At 40.2% G+C, this 26,758-nt stretch overlaps 1 protein-coding gene across 2 annotated transcripts; it reads right to left on the reverse strand.

Moving 5' to 3' along the window:
* Positions 1-390: 390 nt before the first annotated feature.
* LOC133791205 (alpha-glucan phosphorylase, H isozyme) lies at positions 391-6,908 on the reverse strand. 2 transcript variants are annotated; one of them, XM_062229131.1, is made up of 16 exons: positions 6,465-6,908; positions 6,104-6,363; positions 5,844-6,023; positions 5,468-5,644; positions 5,297-5,382; positions 4,903-5,092; positions 4,598-4,690; positions 4,268-4,452; positions 4,021-4,138; positions 3,806-3,934; positions 3,148-3,366; positions 2,863-3,066; positions 2,363-2,521; positions 1,785-2,048; positions 1,490-1,680; positions 391-1,214 (listed from the first exon to the last, which is right to left on the reverse strand). In XM_062229131.1, exons 2-16 carry the CDS (start codon positions 6,323-6,325, stop codon positions 1,088-1,090), a joined length of 2,544 nt encoding a protein of 847 aa, XP_062085115.1. In that variant the 5' UTR covers positions 6,326-6,363; positions 6,465-6,908; the 3' UTR covers positions 391-1,087. The 2 variants fall into 2 exon arrangements, with proteins under 2 accessions (XP_062085115.1, XP_062085114.1); XM_062229130.1 differs by having other exon boundaries at positions 6,104-6,375; positions 6,465-6,907.
* Positions 6,909-26,758: the final 19,850 nt, after the last annotated feature.

Genomic DNA, 26,758 nt, shown 5'->3' on the forward strand with positions numbered 1-26,758 from the left:
AAAAAAATTTATTGATAATTTGTGGGAACAAAATATTAATTCAGAAAATTAGATTGCTATGAATTTGTAACATTATTTTGTCTTGTTTTTATATATTTTGTTTTATGTAGTGTTTAATGATGAATGTAATGTTTAATTGATTTAATAAATATTTAATTAGTATAATATTTTAAATTATAGTTAGTAATTAATTAATGAATAAAATATAATATTTTATTTACTTTATAAGAATAAATATAATAATTATAATTATTTTGTTGGGAATAAATATAATTATTTAAATAAATTAATAGTGTAATATTTAGTGCTAATATCGGAGATATGAAATCTCTAGTGTAAAAGTTGCATAAAAATGGTGTTTATGGATGTGTTTTTAGGAAATATAAAACAGAAAGAAGAAAGCGTAGACTAGCTGTAAATTTTATTAGAAAGATAAAGAACACAATTAAATACAGCAACTTAAACAATACTATCATTAGAATATGACAAGAATCATGAGGCTCCATCTAAAAACCAATTGGTGATTAGTGGAGTTACACATGTTCTTATTAATAGTTCAATATTCTTACACATATTCCATGTGGGACACCATAGTCTAATATCCCCCCTCAAGATGGTGGCGATTTTTCGCTCACCAATCTTGAATCACCTGATCACAAGTGGCCCATTTTGTCAGCTCGCTTATTTTTTTGGATCTCAAGTGTCTTTTCGCACTATGTGGATCTCGTGCGGCTGGGCTCACTCTTTGGATTGGTGTGGATCGAATGCCCGCTAGGGAATTGGCTCTTGATACCATGACAAGAATCATGAGGCTCCATCTAAAAACCAATTGGTGATTAGTGGAGTTACACATGTTCTTATTAATAGTTCAATATTCTTACACATATTCCATGTGGGACACCATAGTCTAATAGAATATATATATATATATATAAAATAAAATAAATAACAATATATATGAAAAGCAAATTATTTATTCCGTCTAGGAAGACATTCAGCACAGCAAATTATTCTAAAGCTTGATTCTTTTTTTAATCCTTTCTTCTATTTATTTCTTCCTCTTTCATCGAAATTGTACGAATGGATTTTATGGTACCCGACATTCCTGGATTTTCCAGATTTCCTTTGCGTACTGTGCAATTGTTCGGTCACTGCTGAATTTTCCACTCCCTGCAGTGCTTAGTATGGACATCTTCAGCCATCTTTTCCGGTCCCTGTAGTCAAAGGAGTAATTCTATAAGCCAATTATATCCTCACGTTTAAAAAAAATGTTTTTTTTTCTCTTTTTCCTTTGGTGGGTTGAATCTGTGTACAGCTATAAGCATCGAAAATAAATCAAACTCAGAAGTTAAATCCATTTGAGGATAAGTTAGCGAGTTTGCATGCGATGCACTCGTAGATTTTGATTTGTCATTGAAGTTAATGATAAGTTAGATTCCTATTATCTTTTTTTTTTTTAAAAAGTCCAAGAGCCTACAAGAATTCTTACTTGTATGCTTCATCAACTTTTTCTTGAGCATCCATGTAGCTTGGGAAATCATAGCCAACAAGGAAATAATCTCCACGACCAAAACCAGAGTTTCCCTCGAGGGAGTCAAGAAGAGGGTTGTAGTCATAGCTTCCAAATACTCCACTTCTTATAAAATCCTTGGCATCTTCAAATCGAGGATCGGGCTTAAACTAAGTTTATGAGAAGCACAAACAAAAATCATATAAGAATAAGCAGCATTTGCTTCCAAGAATACTACTACTAATAAAAATAATAATTCCCTGAAAAATCATACCAGCCCATTCTCTCTTTCCTTCCGCAGTTTGGTAACTTGGTCGGCTGTAGCACCGAACAAGAAGAAGTTGTCCTCTCCAACTTCCTCCCTGATTTCCACGTTTGCCCCATCAAGTGTTCCGATTATGAGGCAACCATTGAGTGCAAACTTCATGTTACTTGTTCCACTTGCCTCCATGCCTGCAGTGCTAATATGCTGTGACAGCTCACTTCCTGGAATGAGCATCTCTGCAACAGACACGTTGTAATTTGGAACAAATATAACCTGAAAGATTTTGGCAGTTACAATAGGTAAGTCTTTTAAAATAAAACTGCACATAGTATCATGACAGTCATTATCATTTGAAGTTTGAATTTAAAGTGTACATTCCTCAAAATTAGTATATATCGAACCTTTTAGGCCTCCTAATTTCTGATGGGTATGCATTCTAAAAGGTCTTTTCGGAATGATTTTTAGAAGGTGAGAATCAACCTAAAGAATGACGGCCCTTATCTATAGTTTCCTTTTCTGCTAATGTATTTTTCACATGAGCGAACTGAATATTTCAAGTATCTCTGAATAGATTGAAAACAACTAACCTTCAAAAGACTGTTGACTTCAGGATCATTGTTGACCACTGTACCGACATCAGTCACTAACTTAACAATTCTTTTAGCATTCGTGTATGTTGCAAATGCCTTTCCTCCAATCATGATGGTGCGTGGAGTTGTTTTCTTTCGTTCTTCAGGGCTCAGCTCCTAATTTCAATTTTGAGCTAGTTACAAAGATGGTACATAATATTCTTCTACATTCCATTGGTAATCGACTGAAAAATCTTTTTCAGTTTTCATTGAGAAGAGAAAATTAAAATAATTTAAGGAATAATGAAGTGTAGACCAAGATCAAATATGGCATGTGCTATATTTACATGCAGTATGGACGTGAAAAAAGTCATCATAATGATAATAAACAGGAGAAGATGATCTGTGGAGGAAAATTCTGGAGTGTGGTCTTCTACTTAGTTCGTTAGCAGTAGTGTCATAAGCAACAATGGCTTTTTACAATAAAAAAGAAAGCAACAATGAGAAGTATGCTGTACCTTCAACTTCTTATATCTATAAATTGCACCCAGAATGTTCAGCAGCTGCCTCTTGTATTCATGGATGCGCTTCACTTGTATGTCAAACAGGGTATTTGGGTCAATACTCACACCAGTCGCACGTTCTATGTACTGTGCCAGACGCTGTTTATTAGCCATCTTGGCTGACGCCCATTCAGCTTGTAACTTTTCATCGTCTGCAAACTGTTGGAGAATTATTGGTGTAAGTAACAAGATTATAGAAACAAGACAGCCTTACAGAGAATTTTTTTCAGTTATACGCACTTTTCGAAGACCTACTAGCAGGTCAAGGTTAGTGACCCATTCATCAGTTTTTAACCATTTGGTGATTATGTTACTGAGCTCAGGACTGCAAAAACGAAGCCATCGGCGAGGAGTAATGCCATTGGTTTTGTTTTGGAATTTTGTTGGCCAAATAGAGACATAATCTTCAAATAACTCAGCCTTTAATATATCACTGTGCAATTGGGCAACACCATTGACCTACAAATAGTTGGAGTATCAGTGAGTCCATATAAATTTGAAATGTAATTAAATAAATAAACATGACTCGTAAAAAATGAACAAAGAAGCAAGACAAAAACATAATTATAATTTATAGAGATTGTTTTCTTGCAGCATGAACGAAGATATTTCATTGTAAAGGTTAGACTAGGACAAGTAACAACCATCGATTTTTGAATATTAAACTTAAGCGCAATCATCAATTATTTTGCATCATGGATCCATGCTAGCAAGAAAGAGTATTCAAATAAGAGTGAAAGATATTTTCAAACATGATAATAATTTATACATATAATCAGCCAAATGTTGCAGAAAGTTGATTTTGTTTAATACATGAATGCAATCAGTTCTGCTGTGACAAACATCACGTGAACTAAAAAAGATAATCCAAATTCTCAAATGCATTTAAATGTCTTACTGTATGAGCAGAAACCACACACAAATTTGCCATCCGCACAACAGGCTTTTGGGGATTATTGTCCAAGACACGTATGCTGGGAATCTTACTCTCAAGATCAGTTCGTGTAGCATTTATCATTGCAATGAACTGAAAGGAACTTACAATCCATCAATTCAATGATGAAAATTATCTATCTTTTACAGATATGTGAAAGGAAAATGTGTGATGAATACCCTCTTGTCAATTTCTTCTATGATTTCCATATGGCGAGGAAGAAGCTTCCACATAACAGCTTGTGACCATTTTTCCAGTGCTTCGGGAAGGACCGTGTGATTAGTGTAAGCAACCGTTCTGGTTCAAAATTAAATCAGGTACTGTTTAGCTCCAACACATGAGAAGAAAAAGAAACACAACATTGTGCTCCAGCAACCTTAATAAAAATGTCACATAATACATCTGAAAAGCATGAATTATACGGACCTTGATGTCACATCCCATGCTTCATCCCATCCAAGTCCTTCCTCATCCATTAGCAATCGCATCAGCTCTGGAATAGCAAGAGTGGGATGAGTATCATTTAATTGTACAGCAACCTTACTGGGGAAATCAGACCATTTCCATGAGCCCTTTCCATCTTTTCTCTCTTTGAACCTAAAGATAATATCCTGTAATTGTTTTCAAGTTACAAGAATATCAGTCAAAGCTGTAATGGCAAGATAAGCAAACCGAACATGGAATATGATATTCTCAATGTGCAAAAGTGATAGTTACTAAGCTGATGCACATTTTAGCACACTAAATTGAACCAACCTGAAGTGATGCACTGCAGAGAAAGAATTGTTGCTTCAGTCTTAAAAGTTTTCCATCTTCAGTAGCATCTCCAGGATATAGAACAGCACAAATCTGCAAATTCACAACTGGTATGAACATGATTTGAGGGAAAAAATTTAGAATGTGAATGCATACACTCATTTCTCTCCAAACGAAAACTCATCATTAAATGTAAAAAAGTAATACATAAATTTTGTGGCAAAAAATTAAACATTTTTTATGAAATCAATGAAGAAATGGTACAATTTTTTTTACAACTGTTCCTTATAAAATTAATAGCTTGCCTGTTGAGCTCGGGAATGAAGCTGCGCAGCAGATTCATATTTCCCATCATTAAACTGAAATAGGTTGAAATCCTCAGCAGAAGCTTTTGCTTCCCAAAGACGAAGGCTAATAGTGTTCTTGGTTTTGTACCCTGGAATTGGCACATCATAAGCCAGAGCTTGGAAAAGCTCTCCCTCAACCCATTTTCGGCTGTAAAACATTCAAAATATGGGTATAGCTTAGTGAACATAAGCAGCTTTAGCAATCAAATTTCCTTTTTCTTTTCAGATTACAAATTAAAAAACATTCTTGAAGAATTTGACAGATTCCCATGTATTTATATGCAGCAGCATTCTCAAAGAGCAATTTTTCAGTGGTTAGTAGACAAAATCTATTTCTAAATCTGTTACTTACTATCCATCAGGATTGACCTCAACACGACCGAAGAATCTGACTGGGTACAGGACATCATGCCTGACAATTTCCCAAGGACTAAACTTCTGCATAATTTCCATTAAAAAGATATATCAGCAACAGCAAAGTTCTACTGAAGAAACAAAATTACCGAGTCAGAGAAAACAGAACCTCTAGCCAATCCTCAGCACTTTCTTCTTGACCTTCCCTAGCAATTCGTTGCTTAAACAACCCATATCTGTACCTTAAACCATAACCCCATGCAGGAAGATTCAATGTTGCCATTGAATCCAAAAAGCAAGAAGCAAGTCTTCCCAAACCACCATTTCCAAGAGCAGCATCTTTCTCCTATAAAATTGGGAATATTCTTTTGAAATTAAACAAGAAGACAGTCTTACGGCCTACATATTGCAATAATCAACCAATCCAAGCACAAAGTTCCCCCAAATTGTAACATCAAACTGTGCTGAACCCAAACATATAGTATAATCCATATTTAAATATCAACAGAATATTATTCAGAGCTTCAGATTTCAAAAATGGCTACCTGTTCTACTATTTCCTCAAGTTCATGACCCAACTTGTTCAAAGCATCGGCATACGCGTTTTGAATATTGAGGCTACCAATTGCGTTCGTCAAAGCCCGTCCTTGAAGAAACTCCATTGACAAGTAATACGTCTGTTTCGGATCCACTTTGTGAAAGTGAAGATAAGTCTCATTCCATTGCTGCAAAAATAAAAAACCAATAACGAAGATTGGAAATCAACATATACACATAAACCAAAGAATAAAATTTGAATCGTTACCTGTACGAGACGATCGCGGACGCTCTCAGCAGTGGCATAGTAGGCTTGCTCGGGCTCGAACTTGAACGGAGAGAAGTGAGGACTGTACTGAGCATGGTAATTGATGTTCGACGCAATCGCCGCTGGCTCTTCAGCCAACGGCTGCGCAGTCGCCGGAACCTTGGAAGATTTTCCAGCAGCTGTGATAGCATTACTACCATTCGATTTCACCGAACCCGCCATGTGTAGCTAGCTATAATCGGTTTTCAACGGAGAAAAAACTGAAAATTGATCTAAACAGAAAACAAAATCAGAAATTGATCAAACTGAATCAAGACTAGAAAAAAGCTTACATTTTTGCGAAATTACAATATCTCAATACCGTAAAAGTGCCGCTTTTGGTTGTACGGTACAGAAGAACTCCCCACAGATTGAGGAGAAAGGGAAAGAGAGTTCGATCAAGCACCGAAAAGGAATACAAATCTGATAAATAGTAAGGAGGAGGAGATATTTTGTACATGTAATGTTCCAAAAGGAAGAGAATATGCTAGGAAACCAGACAAAATGAGTGAGAGTGAGATTATTTTTGGTTAGTTTCTGAAAAGAGAAAAATATCGGTGAGGAAAGAAGGCAAGTTGGAGGTGGCAAATCTTTTTCTGTTGGTTTTTATATAAATATAAATATATATATTACTTTCTATTTTGTTTTCTCGGGAAAGTGATGGAATGAAGTTGAGGAGTTAGTGAACGTGAAGGGCTCACATGGAGAGGGAGTATTTGCGGTTGATATGGGAGTGTGGCAGCGATCGAGTGAAAAAGTTTTGGCCTTTTCGGGATCAGATATTGGAGAAGGTTAGACACGTGGTTGTGTTTATTTATAGTGTTTTTTTTACTTAGAATTCACGGTTGTGCTTTCATTTGGTTATTTTAATCTTTAACTTGGAACGAGTCCTAGTACAGTCCAGTTTTAATGGCATTGTTTATTCATTGGTATATTCTAAATTTGTTGGTTTTCTTTATCATCTTTGGTCGTATATCATATTCATTATTAGGACTTTAGAGGACAATTCTTTAATTTAGATAGAAAATAATGAATATCATCTCTGTTCCCATATCATATTTCATATATTCATTATTAGACCAACTTTGCTAAAGAAAAAAACGGAACTGTTTTCATCCCACTTTTAAAGATGGTGAAGAAATGCAAAATATGATAAAAATGTTGGGTTTTATGCCACTATAAAATAATATCGAACATGTAACGTGATTTTATAGTGTCAATAAAAGAAGTATAAATTATTTAGTTTGACAATCGTGTTGCTTGCTTGTTTTATTACATGATTGTTGGAATAATACAAATATTTATAAAATCTCGAACATATAAATAATTACAATTATAGTGGCTAAGTCATAGTGGATTATAATTGTAATTATATGTTCAAAAGAACAAGTCCTAAGATTAAGTTAGTGCATTGAATTTTCACTGATCTGATTATCTACGATATGATCTACTTCCATATTGAGGGTGTGATGTCTTATCCAATATGACTAAGTAGATAAGATCAAATGTATTTTGCTACATTGGACCAGACCGATATTGGTCATTGATAAGATAAGTAAGTATCATTATTATCTAATCTAACCATGTCACAACGTTGACCATAGGTCAATTCAATCTTAATTTTGAGTGATTAATATTCTGCTAATTGTATTATTCAAGTTTTTTTATTTGTTCGTTACCAGCTTACCCTACAGACTAACTCATACTTACATACTGGAGATTTGGTAGTATAATTGAGTGGGAGTATTTATTATATACATAAAATCTATAACTTCTGTTTAAGAAGTGAAACGATGATTTCCTTATAGCTTGGTTCAACTGTTAAATGATAGAATACTCATTTCTGTAATTAAGTTTATGGAAATATCATTTACAAGGAACTTAGTGGGAGTTAAGGATAAAATACCAATGAGGGGTAAAACGGTAATTTGCACCAGTCTCATTAGTAGATCATCTATAGGATTGAATGATAGTTATGACTATAACAATGGATAATGTATTTACATTTGGTGTAAAGCGTTCTATAAATTCAAAAGTGCAATTCTGAGTCTATAGTGCAGTCACGAGGAATTAATAAGTGTTATTAATAAGTGTTGACCTTCGATTTGGCCAACGACACGGAGTCAAATAAACAATAAAGAACAAAAGAAAAACAAGAAGAGAATCAAATGGAAAGCAAATGACACAAACGATTTATAGTGGTTCGACCCCAATTGGATGGTAATGACCTACGTCCACTTAGTGTTCTTATTGATATTGAATCCCAACACTATGATCAATGAACTGGGGTTCACGAGTTTCACAAGCCTTGAGAATATTACAATTTCGATGGATAATCACACTATGCTCTTCTCTCTGAATACAAAGATCAAAAGTTCAAAAGTCCCTTCCTTGAGCCCTCTCAATCTTATTTATAGGCTCAAGGGGGTTTACATGGGCCAACGGGCCTTAATTACAATTAAGATTTGCGTATCAAGGTAATAAAAGAAAATATAATAAATGCAATATTACAAGATTGCATATTCAAAAGGAAGTAAACGAAAGTATGCGACCAAACTGGTCGCACCTTAGAATTAGCCTTGATACATCAATAACTCTCTCTCGATGGTCGAACAAGATTCGTTCACTTGAAACCGCCACATGCCAGCCACGTGTAAGTCAATCCTACCACGTCATCAAGAGCTGTTTTAGGGTAAACATTTGCCCCCCAAGTTTATTTTACTGCGACCAGCATAAAGTAAACTTAAGCGACCGCCTTTTCATATGCCCTATCAAATTTGTCAGTGTAACGCCCTGGTTACCCCAGAACAGTTACGGTGAACCAGAAATTTGACTCACTACCCGAGTCCTTTGGTTAAAAACGTGCTCTAAGTGTTATTAACAGGCTAAGGTGGAAAATCAATAAAAAGGAAAAGATATATTTTATTAAATGCATAAAACTGTACATGGGCCCATAAAAACTTTTACAAGTTATTTACAACTCAAAATGGTTATTACTATTTCAAATTTACAAACTCGCTGACCTAAGCGACAAAAATAGGGTAAACCACCTAGTTCCTCTGGAAACTCCTTGGCCGTGGTGGTTAAGCGGCCGCGTATGTACACATCACCACCTAAGCTCTCCACTCAAGGCTGGGTGAGCTTTTCTTTCCCTTTACCTGCACCACATAGCACCCATGAGCCAAGGCCCAGCAAGAAAACACAATATCGCATGATATAATATCAACAATGATCATAATATTAAGGACTTTCAGTCCAAAACAGAGGAGTGACAGTCGCAAAAGTCACTAAGGTGGGTACAACTCCCTTTAGCCATGTGATGATAGGGTCACCGGGGCTTAACAAATAAGTGAACCTTTCACTAGCTTAAACAGGATATGTGCATGATGAATAGTCATCAACATAACCTTCCTCATGACCCTAGAGTCATAACTATGGAACACTGTTCCCTAGCCATTTGACAAGCAGTCACCTAGGCCTTTGGCCTTGGTTCTGAGTAACTAGTCTTAGACTAGCCAAGCGCTTATAAGTTTCATCGACCTTAGGTTCGGTCCAACATTAATGCCTTAGAGTCATTCAATGCTGATATCGATTAGATCTAATCTTCATTCGGTCATGTGTTCAAGACGCTTATGCCGTTTTTGACTCTTAGGTCAGTGATACGCGACCAGTGCTGTCCCTGACTAATCAGTGCCATACACAAGTAAACAACATCCTCTAGCATTTAATATGAAATCAATGTCCACATTTATCAACCAACATGCCTCAACATTAATCATGCATGTCACATACACAAGGTGCAGTTTTCTTACCTCTGATTCGAGTGAAAATGAATGAAAGAACGACCCTTGAGAACGATCTGACTTTTAGTCCTTTAGCGGTCACCTAGTCATAACCAAAATATGGGACACCATCAATAAAATGAACATCAAAGGTTCCCAAACCAAGATCTAGCCTTCGGGACATCAATCCCCACTAATTCGGGTAGTAGGAACCATCCCGAGGCCTAAAACCAAGTTCTCGGAGCCAAAACACTCAAACGGGCTTAAACCTGTCCAAGGGCTGCGGCCCTAACACCTTGGGCCGCGGCCCCTAGCCACTCCAGGAGCAAGGGCCGCGGTGCCTAGCAAGGCCAAAACCACTCCACTAGCTTCTTCGAGCTAGGGCCGCGGTGCCCAAGAACAGGGTCGCGGCCCCCAACCCAGAACCATCCCCAAACTCATTTTCCATCATTCTAAACACCCCAAAATCATACCTAAACACTTCCAAATCATCAAATCAAAGTTCCCCAGCTTTCCAATGATCCAAAACCATCAAATCCTAAGGCTCGAACGAACAAAAAACTCAACGATTCACAAAAGCCAATTCTAAGCTTAGAAACTCTAAAAACTCAAAACTTAAAACTTAGATTACCTTCGATTGGGTTGTTTCTCATAAAATCCTTCGGTCAAGAAGCTTCTAATCTTTCCTAGGATCGCTATGCCTTGATCCTCGCTTGATTCCGACTCCTAGAACTCGAGATTTCTTCGAAAATGCTTCGAACGGTAAAACGAACTAACGGGAAGAGAAAAAGGGTTTTCTAATGTACGGTTCTATCTGACAAGCTACTTTGAGCTTAAGTAACCTCAAATAAAACCTAGTGCTCGAGACCCCAAAAACACCCCCGAGAACATTATAGTTAAAACTTCCAGAATTTCATCCTGGTCTCAATAACTCCCAATTTATCATCAAATAACATTCTCATTACTCAATATCCCAATAAAAGACCCCCGTTATGACAAAACCGCTAATTTGAAATATAAGACTGTCTCATGCTGAATAGCTCGAATATATCTCCATTGTAATGGGATCTCATCCACAAATCACAATATGCACCCAAATACACAAATATGCCCTCAACAAGCCAAATTATCAAAATATCATAACAATCAAATGTGGACCCACATGCATGCATATAACAACATATTATAATATAATTCACATAAACATGCATATTATCAGTTAATGGCATAATTAAACATTTATGGCCCTCTCGCCCTACTAATCTAGCCATTAAACCACATTAAGGATTTCGAGGAATTACAACTATCCCCTCCTTACAGAAATTTCATCCTCGAAATGTACCTGAACTGCTCGGGATACTGATTCTGCATATCTGACTCTAGCTCCCAAGTCGCTTCCTCGACCTTGCTGTTCCTCCACAACACTTTAACCAAAGGTATCGTCTTATTCCTGGGGATCTTATCTTTTCTGTCAAGAATCTGGAATGGCTGCTCCTCAAAGGAAAGATCTGCCTTAAGCTCCAGATCTTCATAACTCAAAATATGATTCACACCAGATACATACCTCCAAAGAGCTGAAACATGAAATACATTATGCACGACAGATAACGCCGGTGGCAAAGCCAACCTGTAAGGCACCTGACCAATCCTCTCCAGGATCTCAAATGGACCTACAAACCTAGGGCTCAGCTTGCCCTTCTTCCCAAACCTTCTCACCCCTTTCCATGGCGAGACTATGAGGAAGACGTAGTCTCCCACTTAGAACTCCACGTTCTTGCGCTTGGGATCTGCATAGCTCTTCTGTCTACTTTGAGAAGCGAGCATCCGAGCTCTAATCTTCTCAATGGCCTCACTGGTCCTCTAAACTGCCTCAGGACCCAAGTATCTCATTTCACCTATCTCATCCCAATGAATGGGAGATCTACACTTCCTACCATACAACATCTCATATGGTGTAACTCCAATAGTAGACTGATAACTGCTGTTGTAGGAAAACTCTATCAAAGGTAGATACTTACTCCAAGATCCACCAAAGTCCAGCACACATGCCTGTAGCATGTCTTCCAATATCTGGATCGTCCTCTTAGATTGCCCATCTGTCTGAGGATGATAAGTAGTACTGAACTTCAGTTGTGTCACCATGGCCTTCTGCAAACTCCCCCAGAACTTGGAAGTAAAAGTAAGGTCCCGATCTGACACGATCGACCTGGGCGCTCCATGAAGGCGCACGATCTCTCTCACATAGAGATATGCATACTGGTCAACTGTAAAAGTAGTCCTCACTGGCAAGAAGTGAGCTGACTTGGTGTAGCGATCCACTATCACCCAAATAGAATCATGCTGACCAACAGTCCTGGGTAAGCCCACCACGAAAATCCATCGTGATGTCCTCCCACTTCCACTCTGGGATATCCAGAGGTTGCAATAACCCTACCGGCCTCTGATGTTCAGCCTTGACCTGTTGACATGTCAAGCACTTATCCACATACTCTACTACATCTCTCTTCATCCCCGGCCACCAATACAACGATCTCACATCCTGATACATCTTTGTGGTGCCTGGATGCAAAGAGTAAGGTGTAGTATGAGATTCATCCAGAATCTCCCGCCTCAAAGCAGTGTTTAACGGAACACATATCTGCCCCTTGTATCTCAACAAGCCTAACTCAGACACTGTATAATCTCTAGATGCTCCAACCAACACATCCTCTCTGATCTTGATCAGCTGTGGATCACTCAACTGACCCTCCTTAATTCTCTCCAATAGCATAGACTGTAGCGTAATATTAGCCAATTGGCCCACCAGCAACTCTATACCAGCTCTGGTCATATCATCTGCTAACTCTCTGACTATCAGCCTCATACCATAAATCTGTCCTGGACCCTTCCGACTTAAAGCATCAGCTACCACGTTGGCCTTTCCTGGATGATACAAAATCTCACAGTCATAATCTTTTACTAACTCCAGCCAACGCCTTTGCCTCATATTCAAATATTTCTGAGTGAAGAAGTATTTCAGGCTCTTGTGGTCTGTATAGATCTCACACTTCTCTCCGTATAGATAATGCTCCATATCTTTAAAGCAAAAACCACAGCCGCCAACTCCAATCATGAGTGGGATATCTCTTTTCATACTCCTTTAGCTGACGAGAAGCATAAGCAATTACCTTCTCTTACTGCATCAGAACACAGCCCAAACCCTGATGAGAAGCATCAAAATAAATCACAAACTTCTCCTGATCTGTCGGGAGACTCAGAATCGGAGCTGTAATCAACCTTTGCTTCAGTTCCTGGAAGCTGTTCTCACATTTATCTGACCACACAAATTTCTAACTCTTGCGTGTCAGCTCAGTCAATGCAGTAGCAATCTTTGAGAACCCTTCCACGAAACGCCTATAATAACTTGCCAATCCAATGAAACTTCTAACCTCAGAAGCATTCTGTAATGCCCCAAATTTCCTAATAAGGTTTAGAACATTGATTAGGAGGCCGGGAGGGCCATAATTGATTTATTATGGTATTTAATGATTATATGCATGTTTACATGAATTATATTATTATATGATGGTGGATGCATGCATATGGGTTCATATTTTAATTATGAGGGCATTTCGGTAATTTGGCCGCTGTGGGCGTAATTGTGTATTTTGGGTGCATGGTTGTGATGAATTAATATGGCCATCTTATAAGGTGGATTAGTTCGAGCTACTCGGCATGAGACGATCATGAAATGCAAGTTTTCGGTCTAGTCATAACAGGATTAAGTTCGGGGCTCGGGGTGAGTCTCGGGATGTTTAAATGATTAGAACGTTGCCGGGAATTAAAAGGGTAACGGGATAAGAATTAATGGCATTTGAGAATATTGCGAATACTGGGAATTGGAGGGTGTTAATTATAATTAATGAGATAGGCGGGAAAGGACGGTTTTACCCTCGGAAGTCTTTAGAGGGATTTAATTGGCCTAGGGGCATTATGGTCTTTTGACCTTAAGGATTTGTATCAGCCTTTGAGTTTTAGAAGGCTGTGGAATAGTTAAAAACAGAGCATCATTATCCTCAACCTTCTCCCTCACCCGTACACCATTTCTCCTTCATCTTCCTTTCAATTTTTGAGAGCCATCTTGAGGAGTTAAGTTAGGAGATCAAAGGTGGGAGCTTGGGAACTTGATTCAGCCATTAAAGGGGATTCAAAATCGAGTTTGAGGTGAGTTCAGCCATAAGTTTCTGGTTTATACTCTGTTTTCTTTTAGTTTTTTCAGCCTATGATTTCTTGATGATAGTTTGGATTTATGGAGGTTTTGGTTTATGTTTAGCTTGGGTTTTGATGAGGGTGAGTTATAGGTGATGTTTAGAGGTTGAATTGAGTGTTTGGAGCTGGTTTGAAGGCTTGGTTCCAAGGGAAAACGCAGGGGAGGTCGGGTTGGTGCGTGCTGTCTTTTTGGCAAATCTGGGTATTGAGCCGCGGCCCATGGTGTGTGACAGGGAGAGCCATCTCTGTTTGAGGGGCGTGCCGCGGCGCAGCTAGGGAGGGCCGCGGCCCTTAGTGGCTTTTTGGCCAGAAATATGTTTTTAGCTTGGGGATTCAAGCCTTAGGCCTCGGGGTCGAACCTATTACCCGGTTGAGTAGTGTTTGATGTCCCAGAGGCTAGATATTGGTTTGGGAACTTATGTTGATCATTTTTATTGATGCTATCCTATATTTGGTTATGACTAGGTGACCGCTAAAGGACTAAAAGTTGATCGTTCTCAAGGGTCGTTCTTTTAATCATTCTAGCTCGACTTTGAGGTAAGAAAACCGCACCCTGTGTCTATGTGACATGCATGGCTATTCTTGATGCATGTTGGTTGGTTATTAAACATGACATGCATGGCTATGATTGGTGCATGTTGGATTGCTAAGTATAATGCATGTGATGCATGAGGAATATGTGATTAGGACATGCTTTGAGTATTGAATATGACATTGTTCAGAGCCTGTGCCTCTGGGTTTGTGCGTGGTCCTAATTGTATTAATACTTGTTGAGTAAGCATGCTGAATACCTTGTTTATGGATATTGGACATGTGACATATGTTTGGTGGCATGACTTACTTGTGTATGGCACTGACTGATTAGTCAGATCGGCAATGGTGTTGGATTCATCTGTGAAGCTGTGATTTTGTAATGCCCTGGATAGCAAAGACCGTTACACTGTGTGTTTATAAAGTGCCAGACTTGCTAATCAAGTCATTTAAATAAAATCGTGTTACTGAAACTATAAAGGAGCTAGGGTTAAAAGCGTTTTGGTCTCAAAAGCCATATTTTCATTAAGAAGCATCGTCTGTTACATGGGATCCCAAAAATATTAAGTTTAAAGACCGTTTACAAAAGACACAAGGTTTATATACAATATCAAGCCATACTAAGGCAAAACAGACTGTTAGACAATCCCTGTCCTGATCCACTCATCGACCATGGCGATCGAACAGCTGGCTATGTACACTCAGCCCCGCAGCTCTCCACCTCAGGATTGGTCCAGCTTGCCCTTGCCTTTACCTGCACCACGTAGCACCCGTGAGCCAAGGCCCAGCAAGAAAACACAACAACAACAGAGCATAAGCAATTAGCAGACAAATCAATATCTCACATTGCATCACATAATTTCAACCATATAACCATTCAGTATAATCAAGTATTCCACATACTAGACATGTCAATCCATATCATTTACAGTTCACAAATGATAACTAGGGCTAGCGCCCTTAGGCTGCTCCCTCCGTTATCCCACTGACCCCGGCCCGCTTAAACCGAGCTCAGTGAATATTAAGCTGTCCTCGACTACTAGTGGCCAAGCCGCACCCTGTGCGCTAATATTATGTACGGTACTCTTAGGCCACTTTTACATGTCCCATGGCATAATACCATCATTGACACGATACAGTTCTCGGGAGCACTTAGTCCCATCACAAACATATAATCGGGTGCAGTTTTCTTACCTTTCAATTCACTAGCTTTGATCCCTCGACTCCTTGAGCACGATCCCCCTCGAGCCCTAGCGCTCACCTAAACACAATCATGGGCCAAAGTCATTATCGATCCTCAAGTTCAAAACCTAGCCTCGGGGCTAATTCTGAGCCCCCGGGAAGTCCTAGTTCCACCAAACAAGGTGGTGGAATCAAACCCTAGGTCAAAAGCCCTTGCAAATAACCCTAAAATCCCCTTCAGAAGGCAGGATATCGCTACAACGCTCATGGGAGGGCGCTACAGCGCTACAAACAGAAGCCAAAATCCCCTCAGCATCATGGCCTAGCGCTACAGCGCCCAAAGGCTAGCGCTGTAGCACTAGTCACAGACAGATACCACCCTCAGTTCTTCTTCTTGCGATTTCCTCGAACCAACCTTAACCAAAACTCTTCCAACTCTTTCCCAATCTCAAAAACAACCTTATGACCATACTCCACTCATCCCAAGCACCCCAAATACCTAGAACTCAAGCACATGCATCCACAAACTCAGAATTCACCATAGCCACTCCTAAACACTTAAACTCAGCAGAAACCAATTGAACAGCAAAGTTAGAGTTTAGACTTTATACCTTTGATAGGATTTCGACCACAAGCTATCTCTAGACCTGCTTGGCTTGCTTTTCCTTAACCTTTGCCCTGAATTTCCCCAAAGTTCCCCATCAAACTCAACTTACACACCATAGTTCAAAAACCAAACCAGCAACTGAAGAAATTACAGAACCTTACCTCAAGTGATGGCCTAACCTTGCTAAACCCTTGTCAAATCCTCAATCTTAGCTCAGTAACCTTGTGGCTTAATTGAACTAGCTCTCCTCTGAATTTTGCTTCAAGAAGAATGGAGAAAAGTGGTAAAAGAACCACAAACCGACTCAAAGGAAAACCACTCAGTTTTTCCTTCCTTTCTTTTCCTTTCCCTTTTCCTCCTTTTTCAGACTTCTACATTTCTCTACACTTCCCACTAACATTAAGCCTCAGCATATCTATTCCTTACATGCCAAACGACCCTAATGCCCTCCCCTTTATTTCTAATCCTTTAGTCTACTTAAGGGCATTTTAGTCATTTTACCCAATTCCCGCTAACTCCTCGAGTGTCTCTAATATTTCCTGCTTAATTCCCGATACCTAATTAGCCACCAATAATATTCCTCAATGTCAAAATAGACTCCAGTATATTCGCTAAATTCCCATTTATACCCCTAAGTTTACCCCGAGCCGGGTATGAGTCCCCGCCATGACTTTTTTGCTACTTTGCTCACTAGGATCGTCTCGAGTCACAGATCTCAGATATATCCACATAATAATGCGGTCTCGACAACTATCACATATATCAATACAGTTATGCCCAAAATGGCCAAAATTACGATCATGCCCTTCTAACCTAATCAGGGCCTACATGCATACTAATACACATAGTCATGCATCTCAAATACTCAAATAGTCATATAACATGCTTTAACTCATAATCATGCATCTTAATAATTAAAATCACACATAATTCCCTTTATGCCCTCCAGGCACACTAATCAAGTCCCTTAAGCCTTAAGTTCACAATGAGCTGAACAGTGGTCGTGTTTCACTGACCTGAGGGTCAGAAACGGCATAAGCGTCGAGGACGCAGGGCAGAGTGAAGATTAGATCTAATCAATATCAGCATTGAATGGCTCTATGGCATTAATGCTGGACCGACCCTAAAGTCGATGAACATGCATTGAATGGCTTTATGGCATTAATGCTGGACCGACCCTAAAGTCGATGAACTTATAAGCGCTTGCCTGGTCTAAGACCAGATGTTCATAGCTAGGGCATATGGCCCCGGTGACTGTTTGTCACATGGCTAGGGGACGCTATCCATAGTTAGAACTCTAGAGTCGGGAGGAAGGTTATGTTGGTGACCAATCACCATGCACCTATCCTGATCGAACTTATGAAAGGACAACCTACCAGTTAAGCCCTGGTGACCCTATCGTCACATGGCTAAAGGGTGCTGTCCCCACATTTGTGACTCTTGTGTTAGTCACCTATTTGTTTGAACTGTTGGTCCTAAATAATCAATACAATTACTGTTGATATTATATCATGTTATATTGTGTTTTCTTGCTGGGCTTCGGCTCACAGGTGCTATGTGGTGTAGGTAAAGGCAAAAGGAAGCTGGACCATCCTTGAGTTGGAGAGCTTAGGTGATGACGTGTACATATGCAGCTGCTCGTCCGCCACGGCCGAGGTTGAAAGAGGAACTAGGATTGAACCCTGTTTTGCCGCTTAGAATGGCCTGTTGTAAATATTTTTCTGTAATAGGCTCTGAAACTATATTTTTGGGATCCCAATGTATATGTTAAACGTTCTAGTGAAACGTTACATCTTAACCAAAATTTTTAATCCCTAAACCGCTAATCATACTTAGTTACACGATTTTGGCCAAATGACTCGATTAGCGAGTTTAGCACTGTTTACAAGGCACACCGTAACGGTCCCTGGAGTTGGGGTGTTACACATTCTTTGGCCTTGGCCAATCTCTGACCGCTTCGATCTTTGCTGGATCAACCTTAATCCCCTCCTTACTGACAATGTGCCCAAGAAAGGACACCTGAGATAACCAGAACTCACATTTCTTGAACTTGGCAAACAATCTGTGTTCCCTCAGTCTCTGTAGAACCAACCTCAGATGCTGCTCATGCTCTGACTCAGACTAAGAATATACCAGAATATCATCGATGAAGATGATCAAAAACTGGTCTAGATAATCCTTGAACACTCTGTTCATCAGATCAATAAAAGCAGCAGGGGCATTAGTCAATCCAAATGACATAATTAAGAACTCATAATTCCCATACCTGGTACGAAAAGCAGTCTTCGGTATGTCTCCCTCCTTGACCCTCAACTGATGATAACCAGAACGAAGGTCGATCTTTGAGAATACCTTCTTACCTTGCAACTGATCAAACAAATCATCTATCATTGGCAAAGGATACTTGTTCTTGATTGTCAACTTATTCAGTTCTCTGTAATCAATACACATCCTCAGAGAACCATCCTTCTTCTTCTTCACAAATAGAACTGCGCACACCCCAAGGTGAGAAACTAGGTCTAATAAAACCTAAATCCAACAGTTCTTGCAACTGCACTTTTAATTCTTTCAGCTCAGCTGGGGCCATTCTGTAAGGTGCTCTAGACACTGGCTCCGTCCCTGGTGCCAGTTCTATCACGAACTCAATTTCTCTATGCGGTGGCAACCCTGGTAAATCTTCTGGAAACACATCCAGGAATTCACAAACTGATCTGGTATCTTCTGGTTTCACTGGCACGACCTGAGTGGTATCAACCACACTGGCTAAGAATCCAATACAACCTCCTTGCAATAGATCCCTAGCCCTCAATACAGAAATCATAGGTATACGAGGTCCGTGCACAGTACCAACAAACACAAAAGGATCCTCACCTTTAGGCTCAAAGGTGACCATCTTCCTTCTGCAATCAATGGTTGTCCCATACTTTGCCAACCAATCCATACCCAATATCATATCAAAGTCCGTCATAACCAACTCTATCAAATCCACTGACAACTCTTTGCCCTCCACTGTCACTGGCAAAGATCTGACCCATCTCCTAGATACCACTAACTCTCCAGTGGGTAACAAAGTTCCAAACCCCACAGCATAAAAATCATAGGGTCTACACAGTCTATCAATAATACTACTAGCAACAAAAGAATGTGTAGCACCAGAATCAATCAATACATTATAAGGGGTTCCAGTACTAAGAAGCTGACCTGTAACAACTGAAGGAGAAGCCTCAGCTTCTGCTTGAGTCAACGCGAACACTCGAGCTGGGGCTGAGTTGTTCGCTTTCCTGGGTTCTTCTTTTCTTGCCTTAGGGAAATCCTTCTTAAAATGACCCACTGCTCCACACGAGAAGCAGGCTCTTGCCCTACACTCTCCCAAATGATGCCTCTTGCATCTAGGGCATTCAGGATAAGACTTCCAGGCTTCACCACCACCTGGACGACCCATAGAAATACCACGGGGCCGTCTATCAGGACCTGGAACTGGGAAGGTATCAGGAACCTTCCTCTTCTGATCACTGGGGCCTCCACCCCTACCTGAACCCACAAATGGAGGACCTGGCCTCCTGAATTCCTTCGTGGCTGCACTGTCTCGCCAGATCTTGTTCTCTGCACTCTCAGCTGTGAGTGCCTTCTCAACCACCTGTGCATAGGTAGTAACCCCAGCCATAGTGGTGATACGTACATCACGGGCTAATCTGGGCTGTAGCCCCTGAAAAAATCTCTCTCTTCTGGTCCCATTAGTGGGCACTAGCTCCATGGAAAATTTCGGCAAATGGTCAAACTTTAAGGCATACTCAGTGACTGACAAATTTCCCTGAAGTAGCCTTATAAACTCCTCGGCCTTCGCCACCCTGATAGCATCATTATAGTATTTCTAATTAAACAGAGTCTGAAACTCTTCCCAACTCAGGGCATTAACATTTCTGGTCTGGGTAATAACCTCCCACTAGATCCGGGCATCCTCTCGAAACATATAAGTGGCACAGGCCACCCTCTCATTACCAGATACCCTCATGAAATCAAGGATAGTGGTAATCATACTCATCCATTGCTCCGCCTTGGCAGGATCTACACTGCCCTAAAAAACTGGAGGTTGCTGCTTCCTGAACCTTTCATAAAGAGGCTCCCATTTATTCCCAACCTCAGGCAGCTGCTGGCACCAAAATAGGAGGTGCCTCTGATCCACTGGCCACTGCAGGCGCTTGCTGTTGTTTCAGGAGACGAAGCTCTTCTCCCTGTCTCAACACTGTTGCCTGCAAATCACTGATTATTTGCTGCCAGTTTACAGGAGCTGGCTGTGGAATCTGTGATTGATCATTTTCTTGACACTAACTATTATCATTCTGGCCTTGACCACTTTGGCCAGCTGAAGTATCTGTCTGCCCTGGATTCATTCTTATCTCTTATACCTTGCTGAAACAATGGTCAATACGGCCAGTCAGGTAGTAATAACTAAACCTCTTGCCGCCTTACGGTCCAACAACAAGCAGACAATTATCATATTCCACAGTCATACAATTATACAAGCATATACATGTTTATAACATTTAACACTTAGCATGTATCACATAATAATTCACAAACAACAATACTAATAAGTATGTTCCAGCAATTTCAGTACTAATTAGCACACGGTTGCTGAGGATATAATATTTCAGGGCATAGGTTTAACATGGTGTCTCATGCATATAGGTAAAGCATATATACTATATATAAGCAGTTATACATATAATTACAAAAATAGTTACCAAACCATGAGTCTAGCATGACTTCGGTGGTGAGTGTACATGCCCAGCCAGTCTACAGGAACCCTAACCTTGGCACGCTCTGATACCAACTTGTAACGCCCTGGTTACCCCAGAACAGTTACGGTGAATGGTGAACCAGAAATTTGACTCGCTACCCGAGTCCTTTGGTTAAAAACGTGCTCTAAGTGTTATTAACAGGCTAAGGTGGAAAACCTATAAATAGGAAATGATATATTTTATTAAATGCATAAAACTGTACATGGGCCCATAAATTTTTTTATAAGTTATTTACAACTCAAAATGGTTATTACAGTTTCAAATTTACAAACCCGCCGATCTAAGTGACAAAAATAGGGTAAACCCCCTAGTTCCTCTGGAAACTCCTTGGGCGTGGTGGTCAAGCGATCGCGTATGTACACATCACCACCTAAGCTCTCCACTCAAGGCTGGGTGAGCTTTTCTTTCCCTTTACCTGCACCACATAGCACCCATGAGCCAAGGCCCAGCAAGAAAACATAATATCGCATGATATAATATCAACAACGATCATAACAATCATTCAGGACTTTCAGTCCAAAACAAAGGAGTGACAGTCGCAAAAGTCACTAAGGTGGGTACAACTCCCTTTAGCCATGTGACGATATGGTCACCGAGGCTTAACAGATAAGTGAACCTTTCACTAGCTTAAACAGGATAGGTGCATGATGACTAGTCATCAACATAACCTTCCTCATGACCCTAGAGTCATAACTATGGAACACTGTTCCCTAGCCATGTGACAAGCTGTCACCTAGGCCTTTAGCCCTGGTTCTGAGTAACTAGTCTTAGACTAGCCAAGCGCTTATAAGTTTCATTGACCTTAGGGTCAGTCCAGCATTAATGCCTTAGAGTCATTCAATGTTGATATCGACTAGATCTAATCTTCATTCGGTCCTGCGTCCAAGACGCTTATGCCGTTTCTGACTCTTAGGTCAGTGATACGCGACCAGTGCCGTCCCTGACTAATCAGTACCATACACAAGTAAAAAACATCCTCTAACATTTAATATGAAATCAATGTCCACATTTATCAACCAACATGCCTCAACATTAATCATTCATGTCACATACACAGGGTGCAGTTTTCTTACCTCTGATTCGAGCGAGAATGAATGAAAGAACGACCCTTGAGAACGATCTGACTTTTAGTCCTTTAGCGGTCACCTAGTCATAACCAAAATATGGGACACCATCAATAAACAGAACATCAGAGGTTCCCAAACCAAGATCTACCCTCCGGGACATCAATCCCCACTAATCCGGGTAGTAGGAACCATCCCGAGGCCTAAAACCAAGTTCCCGGAGCCAAAACACTCAAACAGGCTCAAACCTGTCCAAGGGCTGCGACCCTAACACCTTGGGCGCCGCCCCCAGCCACTCTAGGAGCAAGGGTTGCGGTGACCAGCAAGGACAAAACCACTCCACCAGCTTCTTCAAGCTAGGGCCGCGACCCCGAACCCAGAACCATCCCCAAACTCATTTTCCATCATTCTAAACACCCCAAAATCATACCTAAACACTTCCAAATCATCAAATCAAAGTTCCCAAGCTTTCTAATGATCCAAAACCATCAAATCCTAAGGCTCGAATGAACCCAAAACTCAACAATTCACAAAAGCCAATTCTAAGCTTAGAAACTCTAAAAACTCAAAACTCAAAACTTAGATTACCTTTGATTGGGTTGTTTCCCATCAAATCCTTTGGTTAAGAAGCTTCTAATCTTTCCTAGGATCGCTATGCCTCGATCCTCGCTTGATTCCGACTCCTAGAACTCGAGATTTCTTCGAAAATGCTTCGAACGGTAAAACGAACTAACGGGAAGAGAAAAAGGGTTTTCTAACGTACGGATCTATCTGACAAGCTACTTCGAGCTTAAGTAACCTCAAATAAAACCTAGTGCTCGGGACCCCAAAACACCCCTAGGAACATTATAGTCAAAACTTCCAGAATTTCATCTTGGTCTTAATAACTCCCAATTTATCATCAAATAACATTCTCATTACTCAACATCCCAATAGAAGACCCCCGTTATGACAAAACCGCTAATTTGAAATATAAGACCATCTTATGCCGAATAGCTCGAATATATCTCCATAATAATAGGATCTCATCCACAAATCACAATATGAACCCAAATACACAAATATGCCCTCAACGGGCCAAATTATCAAAATATCATAACAATCAAATGTGAACCCACATGCATGCATATAACATCATATTATAATATAATTCACATAAACATGCATATTATCAGTTAATGGCATAATTAAACAGTTATGGCCCTCCCGGCCTACTAATCTAGCCATTAAACCGCATTAAGGATTTCGGGGCATTACAGTTAGAGTCGCCCATGCCTTCTCGAAAAAGGCAACCAATCATGTCCTTGCGGTTTTCCAAAAGTGGTCTGACGGCTATTACACTTACCCATGCCTTGGAAAGTTACCCTTCATGATTACCTTGGTAACTGCTCCTCGATTAATATAAATAACCCCTCAGAATCACTTTTCACTTTTTACCTTTTACCTTATCCTCAAGAACACCGAAGAACAAGGCGTAAAAATTCAGAAACTCAGACGGTCTTCGACGATCCACGAAGTTCCTGCCCAGCCAAATCGACTTAGCTTCTCAGAAATTTACTCCAACTTCTATCCAAGTAAGTTTCTCAAACCTTTTATTCGTTGAGATGCCATGCAGTATCTGTTTTATCTGTATTTCAGATTCTGAGTTCTTGAACGTTCTTGAAGAAATTGTTTTGGGGTAAATGGGTATGTTGATCCGAGCCTAATATGATAGGAAAATAATACTTTGCATAAGTTAGGAATCAGTTTGGTAGTTAGGATTATTAATTTAGGGCATAAAATCGAAGTAAAAATTCAATTTTTAGGCTTGTTGAAAAAACTGGGTTTTTTCCGCCTCATCAGAGTCGAAAAGTTTTTTCTGCAAAACTTTTCACTTCTGCTTTTTAATCCGTTTTCCAAACTGTTCGTATAGAATTTAGTGTTTTTGCTAGAATGTTGTTGGTTGTATAAAAACTTAACTTTTATACACGAGCAATGTTATTCCAACTTTCACACTTCTCGGTCTTTTGGCCGTAGATTCTCATCTCCCCTTCTCTGTTAGCAGATTTTCATGCACAATCCGTGGGGAGGTGAGAGGCCAATTGACAACAACCTACTAGCTCAACTGCTCGAAGACGAAGAACAACCGTCGTTGCTAATCCGAGAAATTCCTTTATCTTGCAACCCTTCAGATAATCCTTCGACCAGTCCGCAAAACATGGGTCGAGTAAAATATACTGCTCAAAAGAAAAAGAAAACAGCCCTTTCTTCTGCCAAACAGCCTGCTCCTCAAGCTGAAAATCCCTTGACCAGACCTCCACCCGAAAACACATCCTCGCCAGGAATCCAAACAAAAGCCCAACTCCGGGACGTCCTTCGACCAGAGGTCGAATGGTACGTGGTACCTCCTAGCAACATTACCATTAGGATGGTAGGGAACTATCTCAAAAAGTACAGACTTTCTGGAATAACCCTAACTAAACGCCTGGTCGAGATTCCATATTGAGGCAAACTTGCCTGGGGGCGCCTACAGCGCCTGGTCAAGATTCCATATTGAGGCAGGGGCAACCTTGCCTCTTCATCCATTCTTCCAGGGGGTGGCCAATTATTTCGAGGTCGCCCCCTTCCAAATCACCCCAAACGGATATATAGTGCTTTCTGCTCTCTATATCCTATATAGCCACAAGAAGTGGCGAAGTGGCCTGTGCCTACATCGCATGAGATCAACTACCTATTCGACCTCAAGTCCAACCCCAACCAAAACAACACGGGGTTTTTTCATTTCTGTCATCAAGAATCTTCTCGCACTTTCCTGAGTGAGACTACTTAGAAGTCCAATGTAGGAAAGTACTTCCAGGAGTACTTTTTAACCACAGACCTGGTCGCCAACAACCTGGCCTTCACTAAAGGAGGTAAATTCTTTATTCACTGGTCACTTAAATTCCTTTAGCTTACCCGCGTGTTTCTTAGAATTTTTATGCCGTTCAGGTCCATGGAATCAACCAACTCCTACGCCAGATATGGAAATACGAGCAGCATCTTTGGCCAGAATGACCGATGTAGAAAAAAGTGTCAAAGAGCTGGTCACAGAGGCCAATTTGAGGCTGGTTGGCCTTTTGGCCCCTCACCAGGACGTGAGGGAGACAACTACGGGGAGTGCCACTGGTGGAGAAATTCCCGAGCAGCACCAAGACGTGTCACAACCTCTGAGGAGGAGGAAAACTGGGGTGACAATCAGGGAACCCTCCAGCATCCCGTGAGCAACTGCTCCCCCTGCTCCTTCAGGAAAGGGCAAGAAGAAAGTTTCTGAACACCCTGCGGCCATTGATGAATCTTCAGATGAGAACGATATTGACCTTTCGCTCTTAGATAATTTGCTAATTCCCTGTCATTTATTTGACGGGGACGACAACTTTAAATACACTCTTGTTTTAAATTTAGATTTCTTCAAGCCAGAGACTGAGTGTAGCAGTAGTACAGTAAATAGTATAGCGACCAGTAATTGTAGCTCGGGTTAGGGCTGAGCATCAGCCGGTTTGTGCGGTTTTTTCATATTATTAAATCTAGAATTCGGTTTTTGGTCTGGATTGGTGCGATCCAAAAACCGACCGACCAAATCAAATAAAGAAAAAAATTGACCGTTTTGGACCGCAGTTTGGTTGGTTAAACCGACCAAACCGAAATTCATTTTTTTTTCCATAATTTTTTAAGGAAGTTTTGGTTAAAAAAAACTAAAAGATTTGGATTGTTGGAATCCATTTTTGTGCTTTTTTAAAACACAAATACATAGAAAATAGTTACATTCACAAATTTAAAAGTTTGAAAACATAATTAAAAGTTCATAAGCATAACATAACCTACATATAATTATAATTTCGGTCGGTTTCGGTTCAAACCGGTCGGTCCACATGGATTTTTCAAACTGACCGAAGAGTGGCGGTTTATGCCATTAACAGTATTTTTGGTGTTCGGTTTAATTGGTTTTGGTTTTTTCAATGTTCGGAAGGTCGGTGTACTCAGTTTTTTGAATTTTATGCTCAGCCCTAGCTCGGGTATCCTACTCATAATTTTGTTGAACTTATTTTCTTGATTTAGTAGATACCTCCATCCACATTATCTGACTGTTCATTTCTATTTTGCAGCCATGTCATCTGAAGATTTGTTCGAGCTTTACAACGTATCTACTGCACCTTCGAGCAAGAAGAAGGAGAGCAGGAAACACCGTGGAGAGAGCAACAACTCTCTCCGATGAAAAAGGCTCGGACTGGGGATCCTCCAGCAGCGGTTCCATCTCGAGAAACCACACCACCTCCGGCCCCCCTTGACCAGACGTCTCCTCCAGCTCCAACCGATCAGACTTCTCCTCCAGCACCCGATCAAACACCTCCTCAGGCACCAATTAGCCAGATGCCTCTTGCCCA

This window comes from Humulus lupulus, chromosome 7 (assembly GCF_963169125.1).
Source record: "Humulus lupulus chromosome 7, drHumLupu1.1, whole genome shotgun sequence".
In the NCBI taxonomy this organism is placed as follows: domain Eukaryota; kingdom Viridiplantae; phylum Streptophyta; class Magnoliopsida; order Rosales; family Cannabaceae; genus Humulus; species Humulus lupulus.

What these genes read in the sequence shown, in the direction of transcription:
- LOC133791205 (XM_062229131.1), bottom strand. Translation starts at nt 6,325, where the DNA reads ATGGCGGGTTCGGTGAAATCGAATGGTAGTAATGCTATCACAGCTGCT. An exon ending in TAGAAGAAATTGACAAGAGG is followed by an intron (nt 3,935 to 4,020) that starts GTATTCATCACA and finishes AGTTCCTTTCAG; the next exon opens with TTCATTGCAATGATAAATGC. An exon ending in AGGAAAGAGAGAATGGGCTG is followed by an intron (nt 1,681 to 1,784) that starts GTATGATTTTTC and finishes TCATAAACTTAG; the next exon opens with TTTAAGCCCGATCCTCGATT.